Here is a 23,938-nt window from a genome sequence, read left to right on the forward strand (position 1 = left end):
GTTAGTGAGCAAGAGTTTGGGGGGAAATCGGAGTTATTGGCCTCCGGGCGGCATCCCAGAGTGCAGCACTGACCGCTCTGACAGCAATCTGAACTCGGATGCAGCGGGCAGGTAAACAGGAAAGCCACGCAACTTTTGAATTACATTTCCTGCTTGCCCACGTGGAGCTCTGATCAGCACGGCTGGCGAGCAGTCTGAAATCGAAAAAGAGCTCCAGCATAGACCGTCGGGAATACTAGGTCTGATCGCTGTATGGGAGACAATCTGTTGTATCCAGCCGTTACAGAACACGAAATGCCAAAGCGTTTGAATAAAAAACTCCAGATACACAGCGCTGGTGACAAGCGTAACGGGAAGCCAGAGACTCAAATGGACGCTCATAAGGGAGGGAGGGGACTGAGGCTCCAGCTATCCACAGTCCACAGCCGTCTCTGAAAATTATTTGCATTCTTGGCTGAGCTCCAATGTCTGTAGGTCAAACACAGTATCTGCGTGGTTCAGGAAAGCTCTCAGTTATTCCCCCCCCCACCACGTGAAAAAAAAGAAAGATTGCTGTGTATGCATTTGCTCAATGCACTCCGCGAAAGGCGCCAAAGGTTGTTGCTGCCTTCACAAAGGGAGGGGAGGCTGTACCCAGCACCACCGGGCAATGTTTCTGTCCCATCAGCACTCGTGCTCTCCAAGCGGAAGTGGAACTATGGATAAGGCTGAGAACAGGTACCACGTGCACTGCTGGCTCGAAATTGATGGTAGTTGGACCATGGACGCAAACAATCGATTTCGGGATCCACTGTGGACCGCTAAACCGATTTATTACGACTGTTTATGTATATCGGTTTAAGCTAGATTCGAATTAATCGTGCAGTTAGACGTACCCTGACAGAGTAGGAAGAACCAAATGTAAGCCACACTCAAAGGATGTCCTTTGGGAGTTATCAATGTTTCATGTTGCTGCAGGAAGGAGACATGCTTAGGTCTGCTGCCTGCTCGGCTCGTTTGATTATTCTATTTTATTACTTTTTAAGAAAGGTGTCCCAACCAAATGGAGTTCTTCATTACGAAGTCCTCTTTAAAGAATCATGTCGGATATAATTTTTTTTTTTTTGAAAAGGGGCTGCCAGCAACGCCATAAGTCAAATTCGATATTAATGACGACGTCGTGTGAACGGATACAGCGTTAAATCGGTATATCGGCCATTAAACCGATTTAAAGTCGCAGTGTAGACCTGGCCTCACTTTCTCCCTGGCTGCCGCTTTTGGTCCCTCTCATTTCTGTTCTTCATTTCACTTCCTGGTGCTCAACTTAAAAGACTTGCCAGCTTCCTCTTAACTTCCCTCATGTCCTGTTCCCTTTTTGGGCGAAGTGGGTTCTGCTGCAGACACTGCACTTTCTGCACACCCTTGTCCCTCCCTCTCTCTCAACTGATGTGGAATCTTTGAGTGCCGACATTCTGCACCTTCCCTTCTGAAAGGGCAACCCCCAAAGCATTCTGCTTGCTGCATAGCCATTGATAGAGAGGACCACCGTTGCCTGAACCCTGTTCATTATAGCTCAGATGTTGTTAAGAGCTTGAAGGCAAACAGTGCGTTATTTAGGTTTGAACCTTTGAGCTCAATAGTAGTCTTAGTCTAAATTAGACATTGCTTCTTTTAGGTCAGCGGTAGGATTTGTAATTATTAGTATAGCTTAGCCCCTGCCCAGCTTGGGGGGCACAATAGGAGCTGTTACCTTTAGAAGAGATGACAAGGTACAGTTCCAAGAACTGCTGTACCAACTCTGTGGCTTGTAAGAAAAGGGCAGAACAGTAAAGTTTATTGTGATAGGAATAGCAGAGGTCCAGTCAAGGCTGGGGAAGACTTTCAAACATCCAGCTCCAAATCCACCATGGAAGCTCAGTCTGCTGTTCTGATATTAGCAAATTGGGATAGTAGCCAGAAGCTCCTTTTTCTGCCCCTCCCTGCTCATAGTTCACATTGTAGTCAGTATCAGAGGGGTAGCCGTGTTAGTCTGGATTTGTAAAAAAAGCAGAGAATCCTGTGGCACCTTATAGACTAACAGACGTTTTGGAGCATGAGCTTTCGTGAGTGAATACCCACTTCGTCAGACGCAGTGATAGAGCCAGCTGCAGGAGCAACACGCTTGGCTAGCAGATGTTTCAAGGAAGCATCTGCTAGCCAACCACACACCATATATGGCAGGGTTGCTTCAAAGCCCCCTTCCTGGGGATCCTCATTTGCTCTAGAGTGCGACCAGTAGACCTTGTTAGTGTGTGTGTAGGCGAGAGGGGGGTGTTGAAAGCCAAAACACTTGAAGAGAGGGAAAGGATTCCAGGGGACTTCAGAAATTTGGGGAGCTTCTTGTACAAGGCAGGTATGTGCTCCCAGCATAAGGAGAAGAACAAAAGCCACTGGACATGGTAAGGGAAAAGATAGGTGTTTGGGCCATGACACTCCTATGTTGCATAGGAGGTGGGTCTGGTCTGAATTAGTGCTGGAGGAGAGATTTTCATGTATAGGTACACTACTGCTTACTAAACTAATCCCTCTTTGTAGCCTTGGCAAGTATAGTAGAACCTCAGAGTTATGAACACCAGAATTATGATCTGACTGAGCAACCACATACCTCATTTGGAACTGGAAGTATGCAATCAGGCAGTAGTAGAGACAACAACAACAAAAGCAAATACAGTACAATACTATGTTAAACATAAACTGCTAAAAATAAAGGGAAAGTTTTTATAAAAAGATTTGACAGGGTAAAGAAACTATTTGTTTCACTTAAATTAAGATGGTTAAAAGTAGCATTTTTCTTCAGCATAGTAAGGGTTCAAAGCTGTATTAAGTGAGCATTCAGTTGTAAGCTTTTGAAAGAACAACCTATTATTTTGTTCAGAGTTAGAAGTTATGAACATCCTCCATTCCCGAGCTGTTTGAAATTCTGAGGTGCTGTTCCATATGCAACTTTCTCGTTGACTTATTTAGGCCGCTAAATTAGGGTTTGCTGTTGTTTTTGTTGTTTGTTCTTTGCCTTGCATTTCCAACAGATAATAATAGTGAATAATAGAGTGATTATTTTTTAATTAATAAAGAACAGGAGACCACTATGCTTCTCTTGCCACAGAGATTTGCCCACAATTTTTTTTCAGTTCTCCCTATATTGTTTACTGCACCTTTGGCTGGAATAGATACTGTCTCTACATCTTGATAGTCGTCTGTTTTTAGAATAATCTGTATATTTTTCACAGCATTTCAGCAACCAGGGATTCTCTTAAAATGATGATAGAAAATTATGGGGCTAACTAGATAGTGGAGGAGAGCTGCGTTCACGTGATATGACTGTTAGGGGAGGGTGGTGCATTGCATTGCTTGGCAGAAATTCTTCTAGTCTCTTAAGTAGTGATGTTGAAAGAGAGGAGGAGGTTAAATCTTGTCCGTTTGGCAGAAAGGATTGTATCTAATGCAGGAAAAACTGTAAAAGGTTAAAGGTGGGTAGGGGAGTCTGAATATTGGATCTGCCTTTTTTTCCTCCTTGTTCCCTAAAGCCTTAAAATCATAAAGAGGGTTTGCTTCTGGGAATAATAAATATGCTTTTTTGTGGAAACTTCCAAGTAGTTCCTAGTGTTTCTACTAAGGACAAAAATACAAGTTTGATTTTTATGTAAAAAATTATTCTCTAAAATTGACATTGCAAGGTAGTTTAGGTCAAAAATGTAGGTTTCATTATTGGGTAGGAGGCTTACAAAATCAAATAAAACTATTTCTACTAGGGCTGTCAATTAATAGCGATTAACTCAAAACAAATTAACTTGATTGAAAAATCTCTGTCAATCATAGTTTTAATCGCACTGTTAATAGGATACCAAATTAAATTTATTATAAATATTTTGGATGTTTTTTACATTTTCAAATATCTTGATCGCCGTTACAACACAATACAAAATGTACAGTGCTCACTTTATATTATTTTTATTACAAATATTTGCACTGTAAAAAATAAAAGAAATAGCATTTTTCAATTACCTCATACAAGTACTGTAGTGCGGTCTCTTTATTGTGAAAGTGCAACTTACAAATGTAGAAATTTTTTTGTTACATAACTGCACTAAAAAATAAAACAGTGTAAAACTTCAGCGCCTACAAGTCCACTCAGTACTAATTCTTGTTCAGGCAATTGCTAAGACAAACAAGTTTTACTGATATTTACAGCAGATAATGCTGCCTGCTTCTTATTAACAGTGTCACCTGAAAGTGAGAACAGGTGTTCACATGGCACTTTTGTAGCCGGCGTTGCAAGGTACTTACGTGCCAGATATGCTAAACATTCATACGCCCCTTCATGTTTCAGCCACCGTTCCAGAGGAAATGCTTCCATGCTAATGATACTCATTTAAAAAAAGAAAATGTGTTAATTATATTTGTGACTGAACTGCTTGGAGAATTGTATGTTTCCTGCTCCATGGTTTTACCCTCATTCTGCCATATACACCTCTACCCCGATATAACACTGTCCTCGGGAGCCAAAAAATCTTACCACATTATAGGTGAAACCGCATTATATTGAACTTGCTTTGTCCCGCCAGAGTGCACCCCCTCACCCCCGGAGCACTGCTTTACTGCGTTATATCCGAATTCGTGTTATATCGGGTCGCGTTATATCGGGGTAGAGGTGTATTTCATATTATGGCAGTCTTGTGTGATGACCCAGCATGTGGTGGTTGATTTAAGAACACTTTCATTGCAGATTTAACAAAACCCGAAGAAGGTACCATATGAGATGTCTAAAAATAGCTATAGCACTCAACCCAAGGTTTAAGAATCAGAAGTGCTTTCCCAAATCTGACAGCATGTTCTACATTTTGTCCCTCTCAAAAGTTTTAAAAGAATTCAGAAACTACAGAACTTGAACCACCAAAAAAGAAAATCAACCTTCTGTTGGTGGCATCTGACTTAGAGGATGAAAATGAACACGTGTCAGTCTACACTGCTTTGGATGTTATCGAGCGGAATCCATCATCAGCATGGACGCATGTCCTCTGGAAAGGTGGTCGAAACGTGAAGTGGCATACAAATGTTTGGCATATCTGGCACGTAAATACCTTGCCATGCTGGCTATAACGGTGCCATGCAATCACCTGTTCTCACTTTCAGGTGACGTAAATAAGAAGTAGGCAGCGTTATTGCTGGTAAATTTAAACAAATTTATTTGTCTTGGTGACTGGCTGAACAAGAAGTAGGCTCTGAAGTTTTACATTGTTTTATTTTTCAGTGCAGTTAAGTAAAAAAAAAAAATTCTACATTTGTAACGTGCACTTTCATGATAGAGATTGCATTATAGTACTTGTATGAGGTGAACTGAAAAATACTATTTCTTTTGTTTATATTTTAGTGCAAATATTTGTAATAAAAAATATAAGGTGAGCACTGTATACTTTGATTTCAATTACAACACAAAATACAATGTATTTGAAAATGTAGAAATCGTCAAATATTTAAATAAGTGATGTTCTATTGTTGTTTAACAGTGCAATTAATTTTTTTAATCATTTGACAGCCCTGTTTTCTATAAAAAAAACAAAAACATTTACGTGAAAAGATAAGCATTGCCCTGCAGTGCTTGCATCCAAACAGTCTGTTGCTGCTGGTATGGGAATCAGAAAGTGAAACTGACTAAAAGAGATCAGAATAGTTTCATTATTCAAGATGAGCAAGCTGAAAAACATCAACAGCATAAATAATGAAAAGTAAACTAGCATTTAAGTAATTACGTTAATGTACCGTACTGGTAATAGCACAGGTAAGGAGGAATTTGAGTATATGATTTTTAAACTGATAAGATATGTTTTAACTATAGGGATTCAAATAAATACACACTCATGTAAGCTTTATGAATGTTAATTTGAATTCCTAATATTGCATTTTGAAAAAGCTCTATTATTTTGTTTCTAATGATAGAGTAATTTATATAGTCTTTTTTCATTTGTAGGACTTGATTTTGTGGTATATTTAGGCACTTGCTGACTTACAAAGGTGTATATTTTGAAGTTCTGAATCAGCTACTTCTGTTCATGTGGGTTACATTGCATGTATGTCAGTAGCCTACCAGCCTCTGGTACAATATAGTATTGAATGTAATGCATGCTTGTTTTAGCATATATGATCTGTATATCATATTTCAAATGTTTTTTCTTTTTTTGTTTTTGCCCAGACAGGGGATTTGTCTTCTGTACAATTAGCAGGAACTCCAAATAGATGGGAGGTTTTGTCTGCAGCTCCTACCACTATAAAGGATGAAGCTGGTAATATAGTACAGATTCCAGGTGCTGCTGCAGTAACTTCAAGTGGACAGTATGTTCTTCCCATTCAGAGTTTGCAAAATCAACAAATATTTTCTGTTGCACCAGGATCAGATTCATCAAATGGTACTGTGTCTAACGTACAATATCAAGTAATACCCCAGATCCAGACGGCCGATGGTCAGCAGGTTCAGCTTGGCTTTGCAACCTCTTCTGATAATGGTGGTATAAATCAAGAAACTGGTCAAATTCAGATCATTCCTGGCTCTAATCAAACCATAATTGCCTCTGGAACACCTTCAGCTAATATTCAGAATCTCTTATCACAGACTGGTCAAGTTCAGGTGCAGGGAGTTGCAATTGGTGGTTCTTCTTTTCCTGGCCAAGCACAAGTAGTTGCTAATGTCCCTCTTGGACTACCAGGTAATATTACTTTTGTACCCATCAATAGTGTTGATCTAGATTCTCTGGGACTCAACAGTGGTTCTCAAACCATGACTGCAGGCATTAATGCAGATGGACATTTGATAAATACTGGACAGGCCATGGATAGTTCAGACACTTCTGAAAGGACTGGTGAACAAGTTTCTCCTGAAATTACAGAAACTACCACTGATAATGACTTATTTGTGCCAACATCATCTTCATCACAACTGCCTGTTACCATAGACAGTACAAGTATATTGGAACAAAATGCAAACAGCTTGACCACAAATAGTGGGCAAGTACACAGTTCTGACCTTCAGGGAAATTACATCCAGACATCAGTCTCTGATGAGACACAGGCTCAGAATATTCAGGTCTCCACAGCACAGCCTATTGTACAACACATACAACTTCAGGAGTCTCAGCAACCAACCAGTCAAGCCCAAATTGTACAAGGTATTGCGCAGCAGACAATCCATGGTGTGCAAGCAAGTCAAGGTATATCGCAACAGGCTCTACAAAATCTTCAGCTGCAGCTCAATCCTGGAACTTTTTTAATTCAGGCACAAACAGTGACCCCTTCTGGGCAGATCACTTGGCAGACATTTCAAGTGCAAGGTGTCCAAAACTTGCAAAACTTGCAGATTCAGAATGCACCTGGTCAACAAATAACTCTAACACCTGTGCAGACTCTTACTCTTGGTCAAGTTGCAGCAGGTGGGGCCTTGACTTCAACTCCAGTTAGTCTGAGTACAGCTCAATTGCCAAATCTGCAGACAGTTACAGTAAACTCTATAGATTCTGCTGGTATTCAGCTGCACCCAGGAGAAAATGCTGACAGTCCTGCAGGTATTTATCTTACTCTCTTTGTGAAAAATGGCTTTTTTTTTTTTAACTGTATGTAGTTTGTTGAACAGTGATAATCGTAACTACATTGTTTTGGTGAGGATGCATACAAAATACAGTTAGCTGATCAAGCTATACTAATACTTTGAATAACTGATTCACAAGAAACTATTGCTGAAGAGCGTAGTCAAATATACTCTCTAAAATGTAAATTACTGTGATTTTTCAACGATTCAGATTAAAGTAGTCAACATTAGCACCTTCTAAAATAGTGTATCTATGCTTCTAAGTTTTCTGAAGCAGAGGACCTCTCTTCTAAATTGTGGTATATCTGATGATCAGATTCCCAGGGCAGCAGTGCCATTACCTTATCTCCCTCCTAGCAGAGATCCTCATCATATAGTCTATCAAGTTTTATAAGAAAAATCCAAATGCTTCTGAGGATACCACTCCTACTTCTCTGGAAATGTTCATGGACCCCAAGGTGTCATATATCAGAGATTGAGAACCTCTGCCATTATTGATCTACCATTTTGTTAATCTTGTTTCCTAACAAGTTAATTTGAACAAAACTATGGTCACAGAACTTGTACAAGTAGAAGTGAAACAAATGCACAAACATCTACATGGTAGCTAAGTTTAAGAATGAGTGACTTTACTTTCTAGTACAACTTGTTTGTACAATGTTTATTATACATACCGCTTATAAGTTTATTATAACTTACCGCTTGTAAGTTATAAACTGCTAACTGCTTGTAAGATAATGCTTGTAGATATCAAAAGTTAGAATCATAGAATATCAGGGTTGGAAGGGACCTCAGGAGGTCACCTAGTCCAACCCCGTGCTCAAAGCATGTTTGACATTTATCTCCATAGGTAAGATGAAAATTGTAATTATTTCAGAAAAATACTCTTACTCTTAGCCTATGTGATTTTAAGATAATCATGTTGATTAAGGCTCTGATTCAGCATTGTTCTTAAGCACACATGTTCACTTTAAAGAGCATGAAGAGATCCAATTAAATCAATTGGACTTCTCATGGGCTTAAAGGTAAATGTATGCTAAAGTTCTATGCTGAATCAGGGCCCAAATGTCAAAGACTTGGTAGTTTTGGGCTTGAATGGTTATTACTATTGTGTATCCAGCAATTTTGCTTTCCATTCAGAATCCAAAATTTAATTCTAAAATAATAAACCATCATGCTTTCTTCTAATCCTTTTCCTTGTGAAGATGGCCTCAGATTCATGTGCTATTGTACCATTAAGTTATTAAGGAAAATTGTCTAGACCAACAATAGCCAAGTAAAATATAGCCTCCATCCATGATCTTATATTACACAGAAATATAAATTTCTATCAGGGATCAGAACTGCTTTATTTCTGTAAAGTTTTAAATTTGGTACAGAATCATGTAGACTTTGCTGATGCTTCTGGAATAGTACTAGAAACATGATCCTGTGTGAGAGAGAAAAGAGATGAGAAGGGAAAGCATACAGAAACCAAAAGAGAAAAGTATGCACATAAGGAGTGAAAAATGAAGACTGTCATGGTATAGTGTCAGTGTCAGTTAGTTTGGCCCCTTGCTTTCTGGGCCATTTCGGGAGGGGAATGGCTTGCATCACAAAGTTTGAATGCGTTCTGAATGGCTGCAGGGACAACCCATCAAGCCTTCCCTGACGGAGTATTTCTGCTATGGCCAGGGAAGAGAGGTAGTAAAAGGGGCAATGTGAAACTTCTACCATAGTTTCTTCAAATCAGTAGAATCAGATTGAATATTCACCTCCAATATTTCAGATTTACCGCACAGATCTGATATTCTGTATTATAATGGCTAAACCCTATCTCCATTCACCACAGCCTTCTACTGCTCTAGTATGGTGTTCCATTTCTCTCTTTTTATTTATAACTCTCCGTAGCTTTTGCAATATCATTGATTTCTTCTATTTTAGAGGATATGCATATAAAATAGGTATGGGGAATAATCACTAGGATTGGAGGAGAAATTATGCTTTTCAGGCCTGAAAAAGGGAGGAAAAAAAGCTTCTTGGTTTTTTTGTTTTTTTGTTTTTTTTTAAATGAAAGAAGAGATGAGAGAATAATAGAACAAGAGAAGGTAAATCAATAAGATACATGTGACAGGTTATTTTATTTTGGGCTATTGGAAGGATCCCTCTTTACCACATATGAGAAGGATTGCAAAATTTTAAGGTGAGGTGAAGGGAAAGGTTTTCTTTGCATTTCTTCATTTTACTATATCCACTGAAGCACTAAAGCTCCTCCTTTCACAGAAGGCATAATTAGGTTCTATTCCGCTTATATTGTTTAAAGTTTTCCGTTTGGGGTTGATAGCCCCAGGAAAAATAAAAACTGCTTATGCTTTGTTGCAGTCCGGAAATATGAAGTATGTAGGTCAATTAGAATTTGGTACCTTTAACCTTGATCTTACTGTTAAGAGATGCTCTTCTTTACCTTGGTTTCAAAGTAATCTGAAGAGGACATCTTTACTGCTGAGAGATTTAGTCCACATCAGACAAAAATGCCTCATGAGTAAACAAAGCGGAGAATCAAAAGGAAAAACAGTCAGGTACTGCAAAATAAGTCTAGTGAGTAAGGGACCATTTGTCACTTTACTTGAAAAATAGGTTGTTACTGCTTTTAGTTCTAACAGTGTGTACCATACTTTACATATATGCAGAACCTTCCATTATACTGAATCAATTCTGAAGGAAAATCTTCATCTTAAATTAGTTAACATTCACTTTTGGAATGTTTACAAGAGCTCATGTTACCCCGTTATGCTTGTTGTTGTCCGGAGTGGGGAAAAGCAATTAGTAGTCAGTCAGGTCTGAAGCTATCTAGATCTGAGGAGTGCAGAACAAAGTACAGCAAATTTCTAAAATGTCAAATAAGTATTTTGCTAACCTAGGTTCTGGGTTCAGTTCCTGATGCTCTTACTACAAATTAACCATAAGGAAAGATCTCTAGCAGCTTTCTCCTTTTACCTACACTTATCAGTGACGTATTGCATGCCTGCTGTAAAAACGAGAGTCTAGGTGCACATGACTTGTATTTGAAGACTACATTACTGCTTAGCTGTCCCCCCAAAATATTCAGTTTCAGTCACGTGATATAATTTCCCCTTATCCAAACGTAGACTTTAAGTTGTTGCGTTGCTTTTGGAGACACTTAAAACTAAAAAAAAAAAAAAAAGGACAATTTATGTTAGCTCCTCTGAAGACGTTTCTTTAGATAATTGATGAGTTGCATAGAATCTAATTTTAAAGGCTTCTCAGATTAGTTTATTGTAGACTATTGAATCCTACTTAAGGGTGGTTACTCCCCATAGCAAATATAACTTGATCAGTTCTGATCAGGGTTTCTTCATTAGCTGAATTTAGTTTTATGATGGTACTTTTTGGTTCCCAAAAGTAATGTGAAGAAAACTGATAAAGCAGTTGGAATAGTAGTGGCTCTAGCCAAGGGAATGTGCACATCTGGGTTGATATTGCACATCTGTCAGGTTCAGCTTATATTTAAAAAAACAAACAAACCAGAAGTGAAGGTCTATAAACATTTTGCTGACTCTCTCCAAATATAATTCCAGCTATAATTCCAAAGTAAATTATATAATGTAAAGCTTGTTTAATTTAAGATCTGTTGAGGAAGGAGTTCTCCTCTCAGTCCCAGTCCTTATTCTCCCGACAGTGTCTTCCTGTAGATCTGTTAACACAGCTGCTCAGAGAATTAAGTACTTGCTGCCAGTGAAGCTCATCATCATTCATACCTGATAATCAACTCATGCTGGTTATTAGAGAGCAGGAGAGGTGGTCTGTTCATGAAGGAGATTTAATCCTATCCAGGCCAGAGCCTTAGGTCCTTATCTCACTGACATAAATGTAGCCAAATCTAATAACTTTAAATTTGGCCTTAAAAGGGCCAAATAGTTTTCTGGATAAATACTTGCCCAAGTGACAAACTTTAATATCTTGCTAGGTATCTTTCACCTCCAAAATAACTACACCACAGTATTAATATAAAACTTTTCTGGCATCTTTCTTGCATACACTGGCTGAAACAAATAAAAGGTTGAGGGCTAACATATGAAATGTGGTTTTCAAAAAACCAAAAATTTTAACATCTTGGTAATGACTAAAGAACAGAATACACACATTTGTAGCCCTCAGGTTAGTTCTCAGAAAACTTTAGTATTTCTGGTGAAATACTGTGAACCATTGTTTATAAAGGAACTGTCAGTATGAATTTTTGAACTTGACTCATTTCACAACAGCAGTTTTGTGTATGGGCCTTAAATCAGCAATGCCAAACATGCTTAGGCCTTTCTGTTTATGCTCCTGCTTGCTGCCTATTAAGTTTTACTTTCAGCTTTGTTGCTGCTGCTATTACTAAGACCCACCTTGACAAGTTAGAGCTTGTTTCAGGGGCCTCTGGTTTTCTTGGGTTAGTTCCCCACATCAGTGATACTTAGAACAGCAGTATGGAGCTTGATCCTCACCTTTACCACTCACTTATTCCTTGGTGCAAGCCTCCAGGTTGGATGTTCGTTTTTTTAGGGCAGTTGTATAATACTTTTTAAGCAGGCCTCCATTCACTTACATCCTAGCACGGGTAGCACTATTTGATGGTCACCAAGACAATCACTTGAGGATGAGAGAGTGGCTATGTACCTTACAGTAACTGGTTCTTTGAGGTGTGTTTTCCATATAGATTCTATGACCTGTCCTCCATCCCTGCTGATCAGAGCCCTTCCCCTATGGAATTTTTAAGAGGAGCAAACTGAGTGTGAGTTGTGGCCATCCCACTTTTTTTGCCTTCAGTTTTGGGGCAGAGTGTGCGTACATGGCATAGGTAGGGCTCAGTGGACACCGCTATTCAAAAAAATCTGATCTCGCCTGCGCACCAAGAGTGGAATCTGCATTGATAACCGATCTCGAAGAACCATAATTACTATATGGTAAATATTCTTTGCCACATGATATGTATTGTGATATTGACTTAAGCTTTATTAAGACTATTTTTAAATGACTGACTGATGAAGCAATACATGTGGTCCTTTAAAACAGGTATTTCGTGGCACGCTTTGCAAGAATGGTTTTAACTGCATTTTTGTTGATCTTGCTGATTGATATAGTACTTTATTTGTACTATATTTATGATATAGTATACTCATTACTTTAATTGTGAAATGAAAGACTGCCTACCAAGACCTGAGTTTAGCGTTTTGGGTTTCTATTCTCCATGCAGCAACTGATGATTTTAATAAATTAAGGCCTGATTTAAAGCCAGCTAAAGAGAATGGTAGACTTTCTATTGAGTTCAGTGGGCATTGGTTCAGGCCCCGAAGTATTGCAGGAGTGATATACCCAGAATTCCTTCCATTGGTTTAGAATTTAATGTTGTAGGAGAAATACATAACCTTGAACAGAGGTCTTGGCAGGAAAATCAATGTGGAAATGACTTAAACCTGCTTTGTTTAAAAGAATCTGCGCTGTGACTCTAATAGTCCAGGAGGAGGGGTGCTAAGATGATTTTAGGCCACCTTTGCCCCCTTCTGATGATGGGCTGCTTCAGAGGCCTGAGTAGCCCGTGGTGTAATTTAAGCAGCTCTAGAAGGCCTTTTGAGTTATGGCAATATGTCATCAGCTGCCAGTGGGCAGCAGTGCTTCCTGGAATCTGGTTCCACCAACTCCTCTAAAACTGACTATGCTGGTATTTGCAACAGGGCCTTCAGAAGACAGCCAGGTTCCATAGTTGGGGGGGAATTTTCCACCAGTTATGTTTGGGGCTTTTAGAGTGCCTTTATTTCACTGAGTGCTTCAGCCTCAAATTGGGTGGAGTTGAAGCAAAAGGATCGGTTTACCAAATAAGGGGTTTTGCCTATCTTATTATAGGCAAAAATTCTGCTTGAACCTGATTATAGGCTTTCCTGATCATCAACAAATTGATGTAGTTTTCAGCAGGGATTCCTGAAAGATGACCCATGTTAAGCACTGACCCCATAACTGCCACATGCATAAGGAGTTCTTGTTCTGAAGAGTTTAGTGTGAGACACGGAAGACTACTGCTATTGGGAGACTTGGAGGAGAAAGTTAGTTTAGATTAGCACAAAGAAAAATCTCACCCAAGAAATCTGACTCTTGCTTAATATGATTCAGTAGAGTTTCTTCCCATCCAGAAGTATAAGTAAGGAAAGCTATGACGCTGAGAGGAACTGTATTACACACAGAGATGTGGATGACATTTCTGCATTGCAGAAAAAGAGAGAGACTGAATCACAGAGGCCTGACATCCTATAAGAGGACAAGTGGTGCCTTTTGTCTTGCTTATTTAAAAAGTTCTCAGACTTTCAGAGGGACCCAGCTATATAGAATGAGTTAATGGGAAATTCAAGTTGAATGTCTGCACTCTTAAGACCTCTCTATGACTTAACTGTGATATCCATGAGGAAGTTGACTTAGGTATACCAGAGGTCCATTGCAGAATCTATATGCTGTTTGAGAACCATAATTCTACCCCTCTGGTGGGAGACTTGTAAAGCTTAACTGAGTGGGTAGACTGGATGATTTGGTGTCCGGGGAAGAGGCTGCATTTGTGTTAATATTTGCAATTATACAGCTCATCAAATCCAGTGATGCTTACTGAAAGCATTTGTGGATGGATGGATTGCATCAATGGTGTGGGGGTATCCCCTCCCTTCCCTACAGTAATGGGGAGCTCACCTGAAGTAAGGACTAAAGTGGCCAGATTAATTCTTAAATAGTTTAATAATAATGCTGTATAAATAGATGTACTCGAGCTGAAACCGTAAAGTAGACAGGTTCTTCCTCTCAGTACTTCCTGGGGTTTAAGATCGTGTCTGTGACAGTACTGGGGAAAAGCATCAAATCCAGCACTCTGATCACAGTAATTTCAGGTAAATGCCCCTGGCACACTTACATATGGGAACTGTGCCAATTTTGATAGCCTTTAACTCTCTCCAGCCTATCATTTCATTAACTCAGAAGGTACAAAGGCATAGGAAGAAAACAAAGGGAGGAGAGAGAAAGTGAAAGAAGTGTGGGCCAGTAGAGCTAAGGCCACAAGAAGGCTCTCCCTTGCTGGGCTCGGGAGCCTTAGAGCCCCAGGATACTGTTAATGGTGCTTCACAATCTCTAAAAGTCGTAGGAACAAACTTTTAAAATAAATCACTGGATGTTTTACCTGAAGAAAGTCTCTGCATAGTTTGTCTGGAAAGAGGCAGGCATGGTGTACGCCCCTGCCACGGTGTCCCAGATATTGGCAGGATCAGAAGCAGCAACTGTCTCCTTAGTGGACTGGAAGATAAAGAGTTTGATTAGAATTCAAATGTTTAACAACCCTTTATAGACTTCTACAGAGAGATTATCATTAACCTTTCAGTTGTGCTAAAAGACCTGATCTTATTGGTTGTATTAAAAGGTCTAATGTAGCTGCATTGTGGAAAGTAGATTGCTGATTTGCTCATCTTAACAGTGGGGAGGCTGGTTTGAGGAGCTGGCTTGTACCCATGCTGTTGTAAAAGCCTTGGTTCTGAGACACACTACTTGTAGGCAGAATTACCAAGAAATTAGTAAGTGAGCAGAATTTCATTTCTATATTTTTTCTGTACCGCTGGACAGGTTCAACAGACTTTAAAAACCACAGATATCTTTGCAATAGTATCAGCTGACAGTCCTGCAGGCAGGACAGGCAGATAAACCAAAAATTAGTGGAATGAAACTCTCAATTGCTCATTTTAAAAAAAATAATGCAAGAGTATACTAATTTAAATCCAGTTGAGGCAGAACAGGAATGGGAATTCAAGAGAGACGGGCCAGAGCCTTTTGTCTTATTTCTAGTCCAGTTTGACTGACCCTTTTGCAGGGGTGAAAATAACTTAAAAGGACTTATGGGTATGCCAGAGTCCTGAGCGGGGGCGTGGCCTGAGCCAGAAGAGGCGGGGCCTGTCAAGCTTTAAAAGCCTTTAAATCATCCCAGAGCTACCAGCTGCAGAGGCAGCAAACAATACTGAAATACTTGTTTTGACTTCAGTTTCGAGGGGTTTTGTTTTGTTTTAGCTACTTTTGTAAATTTAAATGCCAAGATGATACAGTAAATTATTGCAGGTTCATGAGAACTGTTTTGTTTTTTTTCCCTGTGTCCTTAGCGCTTTCCGAAATGCCCTTTGGGGGGAGTTCTGCAAGACACTGCTTAAATATAGCTGTTAATTTAAAGAAACTAGAACTTTGTTGTGTTACAGGTTTATTTTTAATAAAACCTAACTGAAAAGGTCTTCAAATGCAGAAAATTGTTACCCTGAAAATGTTTTCCCCTGTTCCTCACTCACCTGCCGCTACTCAGGTTCAGGTTTGTGCAGTTTCTTTCTTATACATATTGAAATTACAAACACAGTCCTAATACTGCTTTAAACTCCATTTTCTGATGTAAATGTTCAGGGTGGTGGTTTCTCTTGCAGAAGCTCTGAACTTGGGTCTCATGGTTTATAAAACAAACACTGAATCTTTCAGTTTACCTTTAAAATGTGTCGTCTTAAAATTACAAATACATGCATTCAGATAATGTAACATCCTTAGTAGTTTTGTATTTCAAGTATTTTAATTTACCTTTTACCATTCACAAAGTTTCTGAATAAGTATAGTATTAACATTTTTTAACTTTAGGCTTTGTCTGCATGGGAAAGCTTTTTTTAAACTGATATAGTTAAAGGCTGTGCAAACCTCTGTAAGGACTCCACTCTGAGCTCCAACCAAAAGAAATGGTCCTGGTGGCCTTCTCTAGTAAGAATAGTTCAAACTTTAAGTTTTAGATGTATTTTAGTTTTGGCTTCCTTTTTGAAATTTAAAGTTAAATGCACTTTTTAAATAAGGAAAAGGCTACAAGGGCACAGCAGTAATGTCAGTATGCACTAAAAACTGTTGACTTCAGAATGACACACAGTGCTCTTTGCAGTAGAGATTTCATCGTTATGGGTTGCTTCTCTCTGTTTAATGGGCTACTTATGGATCTATGTTTTGTTCTTTTCCTTAGATATTAGGATTAAAGAAGAGGAGCCTGATCCAGAAGAGTGGCAGCTCAGTGGCGATTCTACACTGAATACCAATGATCTATCACATTTGAGAGTACAGGTGGTAGACGAGGAAGGGGACCAAACACATCAAGAAGGAAAAAGATTGCGGCGAGTTGCTTGCACCTGTCCCAACTGTAAAGAAGGTGGTGGGAGGTATGCTAATATTTAGGGTCTATATCATACTTGTTATGCAGAAAACAAATAATGAGAAAAAACAAGAAACCCAGTTATGAACTTCTTGACTGTAGCTTTTGGAGATCTTCAGGCACTGAGCTTATGCAGTAAAACATCTCCAGCTCTTGTTTTGTGTTTTATGGGGAAGGGTCAGAATCTGCACTCTAGTGAGTCAAGTTTTACTCTTGAATTGTCCTACTGAAATGAATGGGACTATTCAACATGGGTATAGGTGGGCAGAACAAGGCCCTAAATAATATGAAAATCTGAGTTTTCTATATATGCAGATTGGCTTCCTACCGTATCTCAGTTTTCAAGGATTTGATTAAGTCCTGCGTTTGTGTATTTTGTGATTGATTAAACAAAGGCTTTGTCTCCTTTAGTGAAGGGTACGAAAACCTGAGACAGCCTGGATTTTTTTTCTTTTTGTCACATTTTTACTCTTTAGAGACCTATTGTGTTTTGACATATTTTCAGTAAAGGATTTTGTTATGGGTGCCAGAAACTGGAGGAGGAGGGAAGAAATTGTTACCTTTCTGAAATGGAAATATCTAGGATATAATTATTGTATTTGAAACTATTGTATATTGGAAAATAGCCTTTGTACTAGAATTTTCATGTCCATTTTGGCAACCTTATGTAGGTAACCATTTTAAATGGGCACCTCATTTATTTGAAAATCAAATATAAACTTTTTGGTTCTGTTTTGAGGACGTATTGACATCCTGCGGTTCTACAAACCTGTTACTGTCAAGGATTGTGAGAGGCTAGCTAAGTGTGACTGCCCCTGTTGCTTCCACATCTTCTCTGTTGATGTGCTTGCAAGGAAAGTACCTAAAACAGACAGCTAAAGTATTTCCTGGCAAAATGATACAGTAGAACTTAATTATGAGCAGAGCTGTTGGCAGTGTTTATATAGTTAAAGTAGCTTCAACACTTGGTATTATAAAACCTTATTTTCAGTTGCTTATAACTTTGCTGGATTCTGACCATTTGGGCTGAAGTTTTCTATTCCTGGTGTCTGCCGCAGGCTGCTTTTTTTTTTTTTTTTTTTAAAGTTAGAACTGGTTCAGTAGTTCCTGATAACTTAATTAAATTACAATATGTTGATTTGCTGACCTTAAACTTATATCTGTTTCACTGAGAAACTTTAGCACCTCCATGCTTTGGAGTTGGGACTTGAAATTCAGCAAGGGGGTTGCCTTGTTGCCAGTGATGTGCCTTTTTGAGTCCTCCCCCTCCCCCCCCCCGTGAAAATCTCAGATTTGGACAAATAAGCTTCTGGAAAATCAGAATTAGCACATGCTCAGTAAAGGTTTGATGTAGGCTGGCAGCTAAATTCTCTGAAGATTTCTTCTGCAACGGTCATGCTCCTGTATGCCAACTAGATATTGCATGTACCATCCTAGCAGAGTGACTGAGCTTGCTTCGTCTGAATGCTGCGAGGGCTAAAAAGAACTTTCCCTGCAAATGCTCCTCCCAGTAATGGTGGGTTGCTGTGGCACCAGGCATCAAAACTCAGAGCAGGAATGCCATCTCTCCTGTGCTTTCAGTGTTCCTTCTGCAGCCTGCTGGTGCCGAGTCAACATGGAAAAAGTAGCCTGCTTGGACTTTAGAGAGTGGTAGGTGGGAGAGTCTGAGACAGGCACTCAGAGAGAGATGAGAATAAACAGTGGTGCTGGTTTGCGGGGGAGGGAAAGGAGAAGACTGAGACAAGGGGAAAGAAATGGTAGGTAAGAGGGACACTGGGACAGGAACCAGGGGTGTGAGGAGAACTGGTTTTGGGGTGGAACTGTCTAACCAGTACAGTACACTCTCCTCCAGAGCCTGGAGTTACACGCAGGATTTTGGTGTTTCAGTAGTCATATGCTGTCTAGTGAATAACTGTATATCTACTGACAAAATGTATGTCTGTTCCTCCTCTAATGACCCGTGACCATTTAAAACAGCCTACTGCTGATACCAGTTCCTCAGTTAGCTCCAGTGGTCGAAGTCTGTACTGATGGTCTAAAGTGCCAACGTTGCTGATAACTCATAGGAGGCCAGCATAGTTCTACATCAGAGGTGGCCAATCTGTGGCTCCAGAGCCACATGCGGCTCTTCAGAAGTTAATATGTGGCTCCTTGTATAGGCACTGACTCCAGGGCTGGAGCTACAGGGGCCAACTTTCCAGTGTGCCAGAGGGTGTTTACTGCTCAACCCCTGGCTCTGCCACAGGCCCTGACCCCACTCCACCCTTTCTCACCCCCTTCCCTGAGCCTGCCATGCCCTCGCTCCTCCCCTTTCCCCCCCATGAAACAGCTGATCAGGAGGTGCTGGGAGATGGAAGAGTCAATTCTGTCAAAAGATATGTACAACTGGGTATCATAAGCATTAAAGTAACAAGTGATCTAAGAGGGACAAGGAAGAAAAAAAGTACAAGGCAGAGGACCTAACTTTGTATGATGCTGTAAGGGTTAGAGGTGTCACCAGCAAGAGTGATTTGATGGATGGGAGGAGACATGTGACTGGGAACCAAATAGGCCCTTATGGCTATGGAATTGATTCAGGAACATAGTTACACCATTTTCTCTTTGATTGAATTGCTGCAATGCATTATATTCTGGGCCCTGTGTATTCGTAGTTTTACAGCTATTGGATTTCTTGTGGAGTCAAGCCACTTTTACAGAATTGTTCTCTGGGATTGAAGCATTCATTTAAAAAAACGGGGGTGGGGGGAAGGGGGTGCAATTCTTCTGCCTTCATTTTTGTGAGGAAATATTGAAAACACTAACAAAATGGAAAACAATTCCATTCCCCCCACCACCACCACCCCACCCCAAGTCACGGACAACCTGAAATGATAACTTAGATGTAGGTAGATTGATTCATTCATCTCATCTGGCTTTAAGTCTGACAATTTAAATGTCAAAATCATTAACTAGTTCACTTCTGCTGATTTTAGCGGAAACATTCAGCTAATTTCTTTATTTTACAATCTGAAATAGCATTCTTTGCCTCCTTAAGATGCCAAAAGCCCTATCTGTCCCTTTCCCAGCTGCCAAAATCTCCAGCTTCCCCTTTCACAACTTCAACAGTGCAGTTGATCTTTACGAATGCACAAGTCTTTGCAATATTAAAATCCTGAAAATATGGAGATTATAAATTAAATGGGCTTTCTGCTATCTATTTTGATATTGGGCTACACGAATGATTGTATTTTTCAATTTCATATTTCTTTAAAAGCCTGCACTTTGTCATTTCAATGAAGTTACTGCTGAATTTCCAGTCTACTGCATTAAAGTGCTGCAGAATCCAGGAACTGTGCTGCAGAATTTAGGTCCAGCTTCCTGTGAAGTACACAGGGCTTTTATTATATGTGTAGTTACTCTGAAAATCCACTCAGATTAACATACAGAACTATTTGGATACATTTTTCTGAATCCTACAAAATATCTGTTGTTTGGGAGAAATAACTTAGATTTGCTGAATAATTTTTAGTATTTGTTTTTTTAAACAGAGGCTCTAATTTGGGAAAAAAGAAACAACACATCTGTCACATCCCAGGGTGTGGGAAAGTTTATGGGAAGACTTCACATTTGAGAGCTCATCTCCGCTGGCATTCTGGAGAGCGCCCGTTTGTTTGTACTTGGATGTTCTGTGGTAAAAGATTCACTCGCAGTGATGAGTTACAGCGACACAGAAGAACACATACAGGTTATCAATATTTGATTTTGGCAGATTTGATTGCAGGAATGTGAATGATAAAAATTTCTTAATTGGCTAAATTTTTGCCTCTGATTACCCTTCCACTGACTTCATGACAGTTGTAGTAGTGTATCTGAGAGCAAAGTTGGTCTGTGATCTGTTTATTTTGTAATAATATGTCCCCCTCCCCATATTAAATACCAAATATTTAATTTTGAAATCTGTTGTTTCTATTAAAAAAAAAACTTTTTTCCTGCAATATCTAATACATCATGAAGTGGTAGGGGCTTCAGAACTCTTAGAGCAGTGGTTCTCAAACTTTTGTACTGGTGACCCCTTTCACATAGCCTCTGAGTGTGACCCCCTTTATAAATTAAAATCGCTTTTTATATATTTAACACCATTATAAATCCTGGAGGCAAAGCGGGGTTTGGGTTGGAAGCTTGACAGCTCACAACCTCCATGTAATAACCTCGCGACACCCAGTTTGAGAACCCCTGTCTTAGAGCTTAAAGGGACACTGAGAACGTGAAAATCACAGTACCATTTGAGAATTATGCACATACTATTGTTACAAGTGACCCATGGATTACGATACTGAAAGCAATTTTAAAAAAATCTATTTTTAAAATAGCTTATTTTATGCTTTTGATAGTGTTTTTTCTGTATAATTAATTAATGTACTTACTAGTCATGTGCATCAGTCTCAAGCCCACTCTAGGGGAACTCATCTGCGCTCTGTTTTCCATATCTGGCAAGAGGTTACAGCAGCAATGAAACTGAAGAGACAGCAAATGGGTCCAAGCATGTTGATTGGTGTCAAAAAACCCTTTGTACCCTCACCAACGGAACAGAAAAATGCTTTAAAAAATCTTTTTAAAGTGTGTGGAGGAGAAGGCTGTGTTTGTGTGTGAAAGAGAGAAAACCATGTCCTTTTAACTAAAAATAAGTTGACAGTGTCCAGTTAGTGCCTTTCTCATCAACATGATCTATGGATATATAGATTATTGTTCATAAAAATAATTTCTCTGTTGTTTTGTGTGACAGGAGAGAAGAAGTTTGTCTGTCCGGAATGTTCAAAACGCTTTATGAGGAGTGATCACCTTGCCAAACACATTAAAACACATCAGAATAAAAAAGGTATTCACTCTAGCAGTACAGTGTTGGCATCAGTAGAAGCAACACCTGATGATACTTTGATTACTGCAGGAGGAACAACACTTATCCTTGCAAATATTCAACAAGGTTCTGTTTCGGGAATTGGGACTGTTAATACATCTGGCACCAGCAATCAAGATATTCTTACCAACACTGAAATACCTTTACAGCTTGTCACAGTTTCTGGAAATGAGACAATGGAGTAAATATGACACAAGATACCTATTAATTGTGGTTATTTTTATACAGTAGTGAGAAAAATATTGTTCCTAAGTTCTTAGATATCTTTTTATTGATGTGCAAAAATTTTTGGATTGACAGTAACTTGGTTATACATGACACTGAAATGCCTTACTTTGTATGATATTCCATAGTATATTAAAATGGTAAAATTGCATGGGTTTTGTAGGTACTTTTGGAATCTAGAAGAGATGAAATTTTACCAAGTTATATTAAAAAATAAATTTAATGATGGGAATGGTAGTCTAACCAAATGCATCAATCCTGTGTGGTTTAGTGTAAAAATGAGAACATGTTGGTATTTATCTATTGTAAGATAAAAAGAAGTTGATGGGTGAAAAGAAATCATGTTATGATAAAAGAAATTTTGTAATTTTCTTGATGACTGGAATTTTTATTATGCATAACTGACAAATCAAGTTTCCAAGCAAATGTTACATAGTGTAGGCTTTACTTAGCTCATCAGCTTGTCATTTTGAAGCTAATTATTTTAATTAGGTTAACTATGTACAATATTTTAAGCATTACTCTTGTAAGATTTTGAAAACTACATTTTAACATGGAACTCTAGGGATAGTCACCTTTTAAATCCTGTTGAAAAGCCATGTTTAAGATTTAATTTGCCAAAATGATGTCTTGTTAATATTCTTTCAATAACCAAGTTGGGCAATATAACCAATGTTTAAAAAAAAAAAGTTTAAAATGTTTAAAAAAATGTATAGGTTGAGGCATTTGGGTGGTAAGGCAAATGTTATAGTGAAATATATCCCTTTCCTTGAACACTGGAGGACCAAAAATTAGGTGTATTGCGTCTCAGCAGTGATTTTTATCAAATCTTGTTCCTAAAAACATCTGTCTGCCAGGGCCTTAAAGGCCATCATGTAATTTACCAGTAAAAATATAACATATGCAAATGTAACAGAAAATCACTTCCATAGTGACAATACTCCCAACCATATGGATATTAGTCATAGTGAACTAGGGGTTTTACAAGATTTTTTTAATTTGTTGTTTAGCTTTTGGTTAGTCAATCTGCATTTAAATATCAACCATCTTTCCTTTTTCGCTTCTTCCCTTAAATTGTATGTATCCAGTACATTTAACTGATAAACATATATGTTTTTTTATTATGCTGAATTTTCTTTTTATTTTTAATTACTGTTTATATTTTCAATTATAGAAAAATGTACAAAATAAAGTTACTTAGCTAGTCTGTAAGTTCTATACCATTTTCCAAAAATGTACAACAATAATTACAGCAGTTCACCTATTTACAAACATTTGGAAATCTGTTCGTTATCCTTAAAACCACCTCAAATTTAAAGGCTACCTTATTGTACGTTTAAAGTGTATTATAACAGTGTGGTAGTTAATAAAACACTATTTTTTTCTTTTGACTTGGCATTTACTGCATTCCATTGTGCTGTGTAACAAAGTGTGATATGCTAACACGTGTTTAATAGCTCCAGTTTTTCTTCAACAAACTTCATAATGAAAATAGTTGTATTTTTTTCTGACCTTGCTCTGATATAGTTGATCCTTTAAATTCCTGTTGCGCAAGGGAAGGGTCACCAATGGAAAGAGGATGTGACAATGCCTTGGTGAAGGGGGAGAGAAGTTGCAGAAGAATACTGAGCTTATGAGTTCTGAGTAACAGAGAGGATGGTGTTTTCAGCTGCAGCAAGGAAGCTGGAGGGCTCATAGAAAAGAGCAATTTTTTAACTATGTTGTGAGAGTTGGTGGCAGGACATGCAGGAAGATCTCAATCAGCTGTGCATGACTAGACTGGGGAGAGCTTGGGGTGCCAAGATTGATTTGGGATGCTGATCCGGGGGAGAGTGTAGAAGAAGAAATGGATCGAAGAGTGGGACCAACAGGGCATGGGAGCTGTTAGGTGGTAGAGATCCCAAAAAACATGGCGGAGAATGTAATAGAGTATTGAGTCCTGGAACCCAACAGAGGGGATAGAGTTCAGCACAAGAATGGTGGTGTTAAATGTAGCAGAAAAATC

At 38.9% G+C, this 23,938-nt stretch overlaps 1 protein-coding gene across 1 annotated transcript in view; it reads left to right on the plus strand.

The window, feature by feature from the left end:
* The window catches only part of SP3 (Sp3 transcription factor), a 32,573-nt gene extending 9,249 nt beyond the window's left edge, over nucleotides 1-23,324 (plus strand). The window contains exons 4-7 of the mRNA XM_032784571.2: nucleotides 6,206-7,568; nucleotides 16,629-16,821; nucleotides 20,342-20,538; nucleotides 21,577-23,324. Coding sequence (XP_032640462.1) covers nucleotides 6,206-7,568; nucleotides 16,629-16,821; nucleotides 20,342-20,538; nucleotides 21,577-21,893 — 2,070 coding nt within the window. The 3' untranslated portion in view covers nucleotides 21,894-23,324. The remainder of the gene's footprint in view (nucleotides 1-6,205; nucleotides 7,569-16,628; nucleotides 16,822-20,341; nucleotides 20,539-21,576) is intronic.
* Nucleotides 23,325-23,938: the final 614 nt, after the last annotated feature.

Source organism: Chelonoidis abingdonii, chromosome 10 (assembly GCF_003597395.2).
Source record: "Chelonoidis abingdonii isolate Lonesome George chromosome 10, CheloAbing_2.0, whole genome shotgun sequence".
NCBI lineage: Eukaryota > Metazoa > Chordata > Testudines > Testudinidae > Chelonoidis > Chelonoidis abingdonii.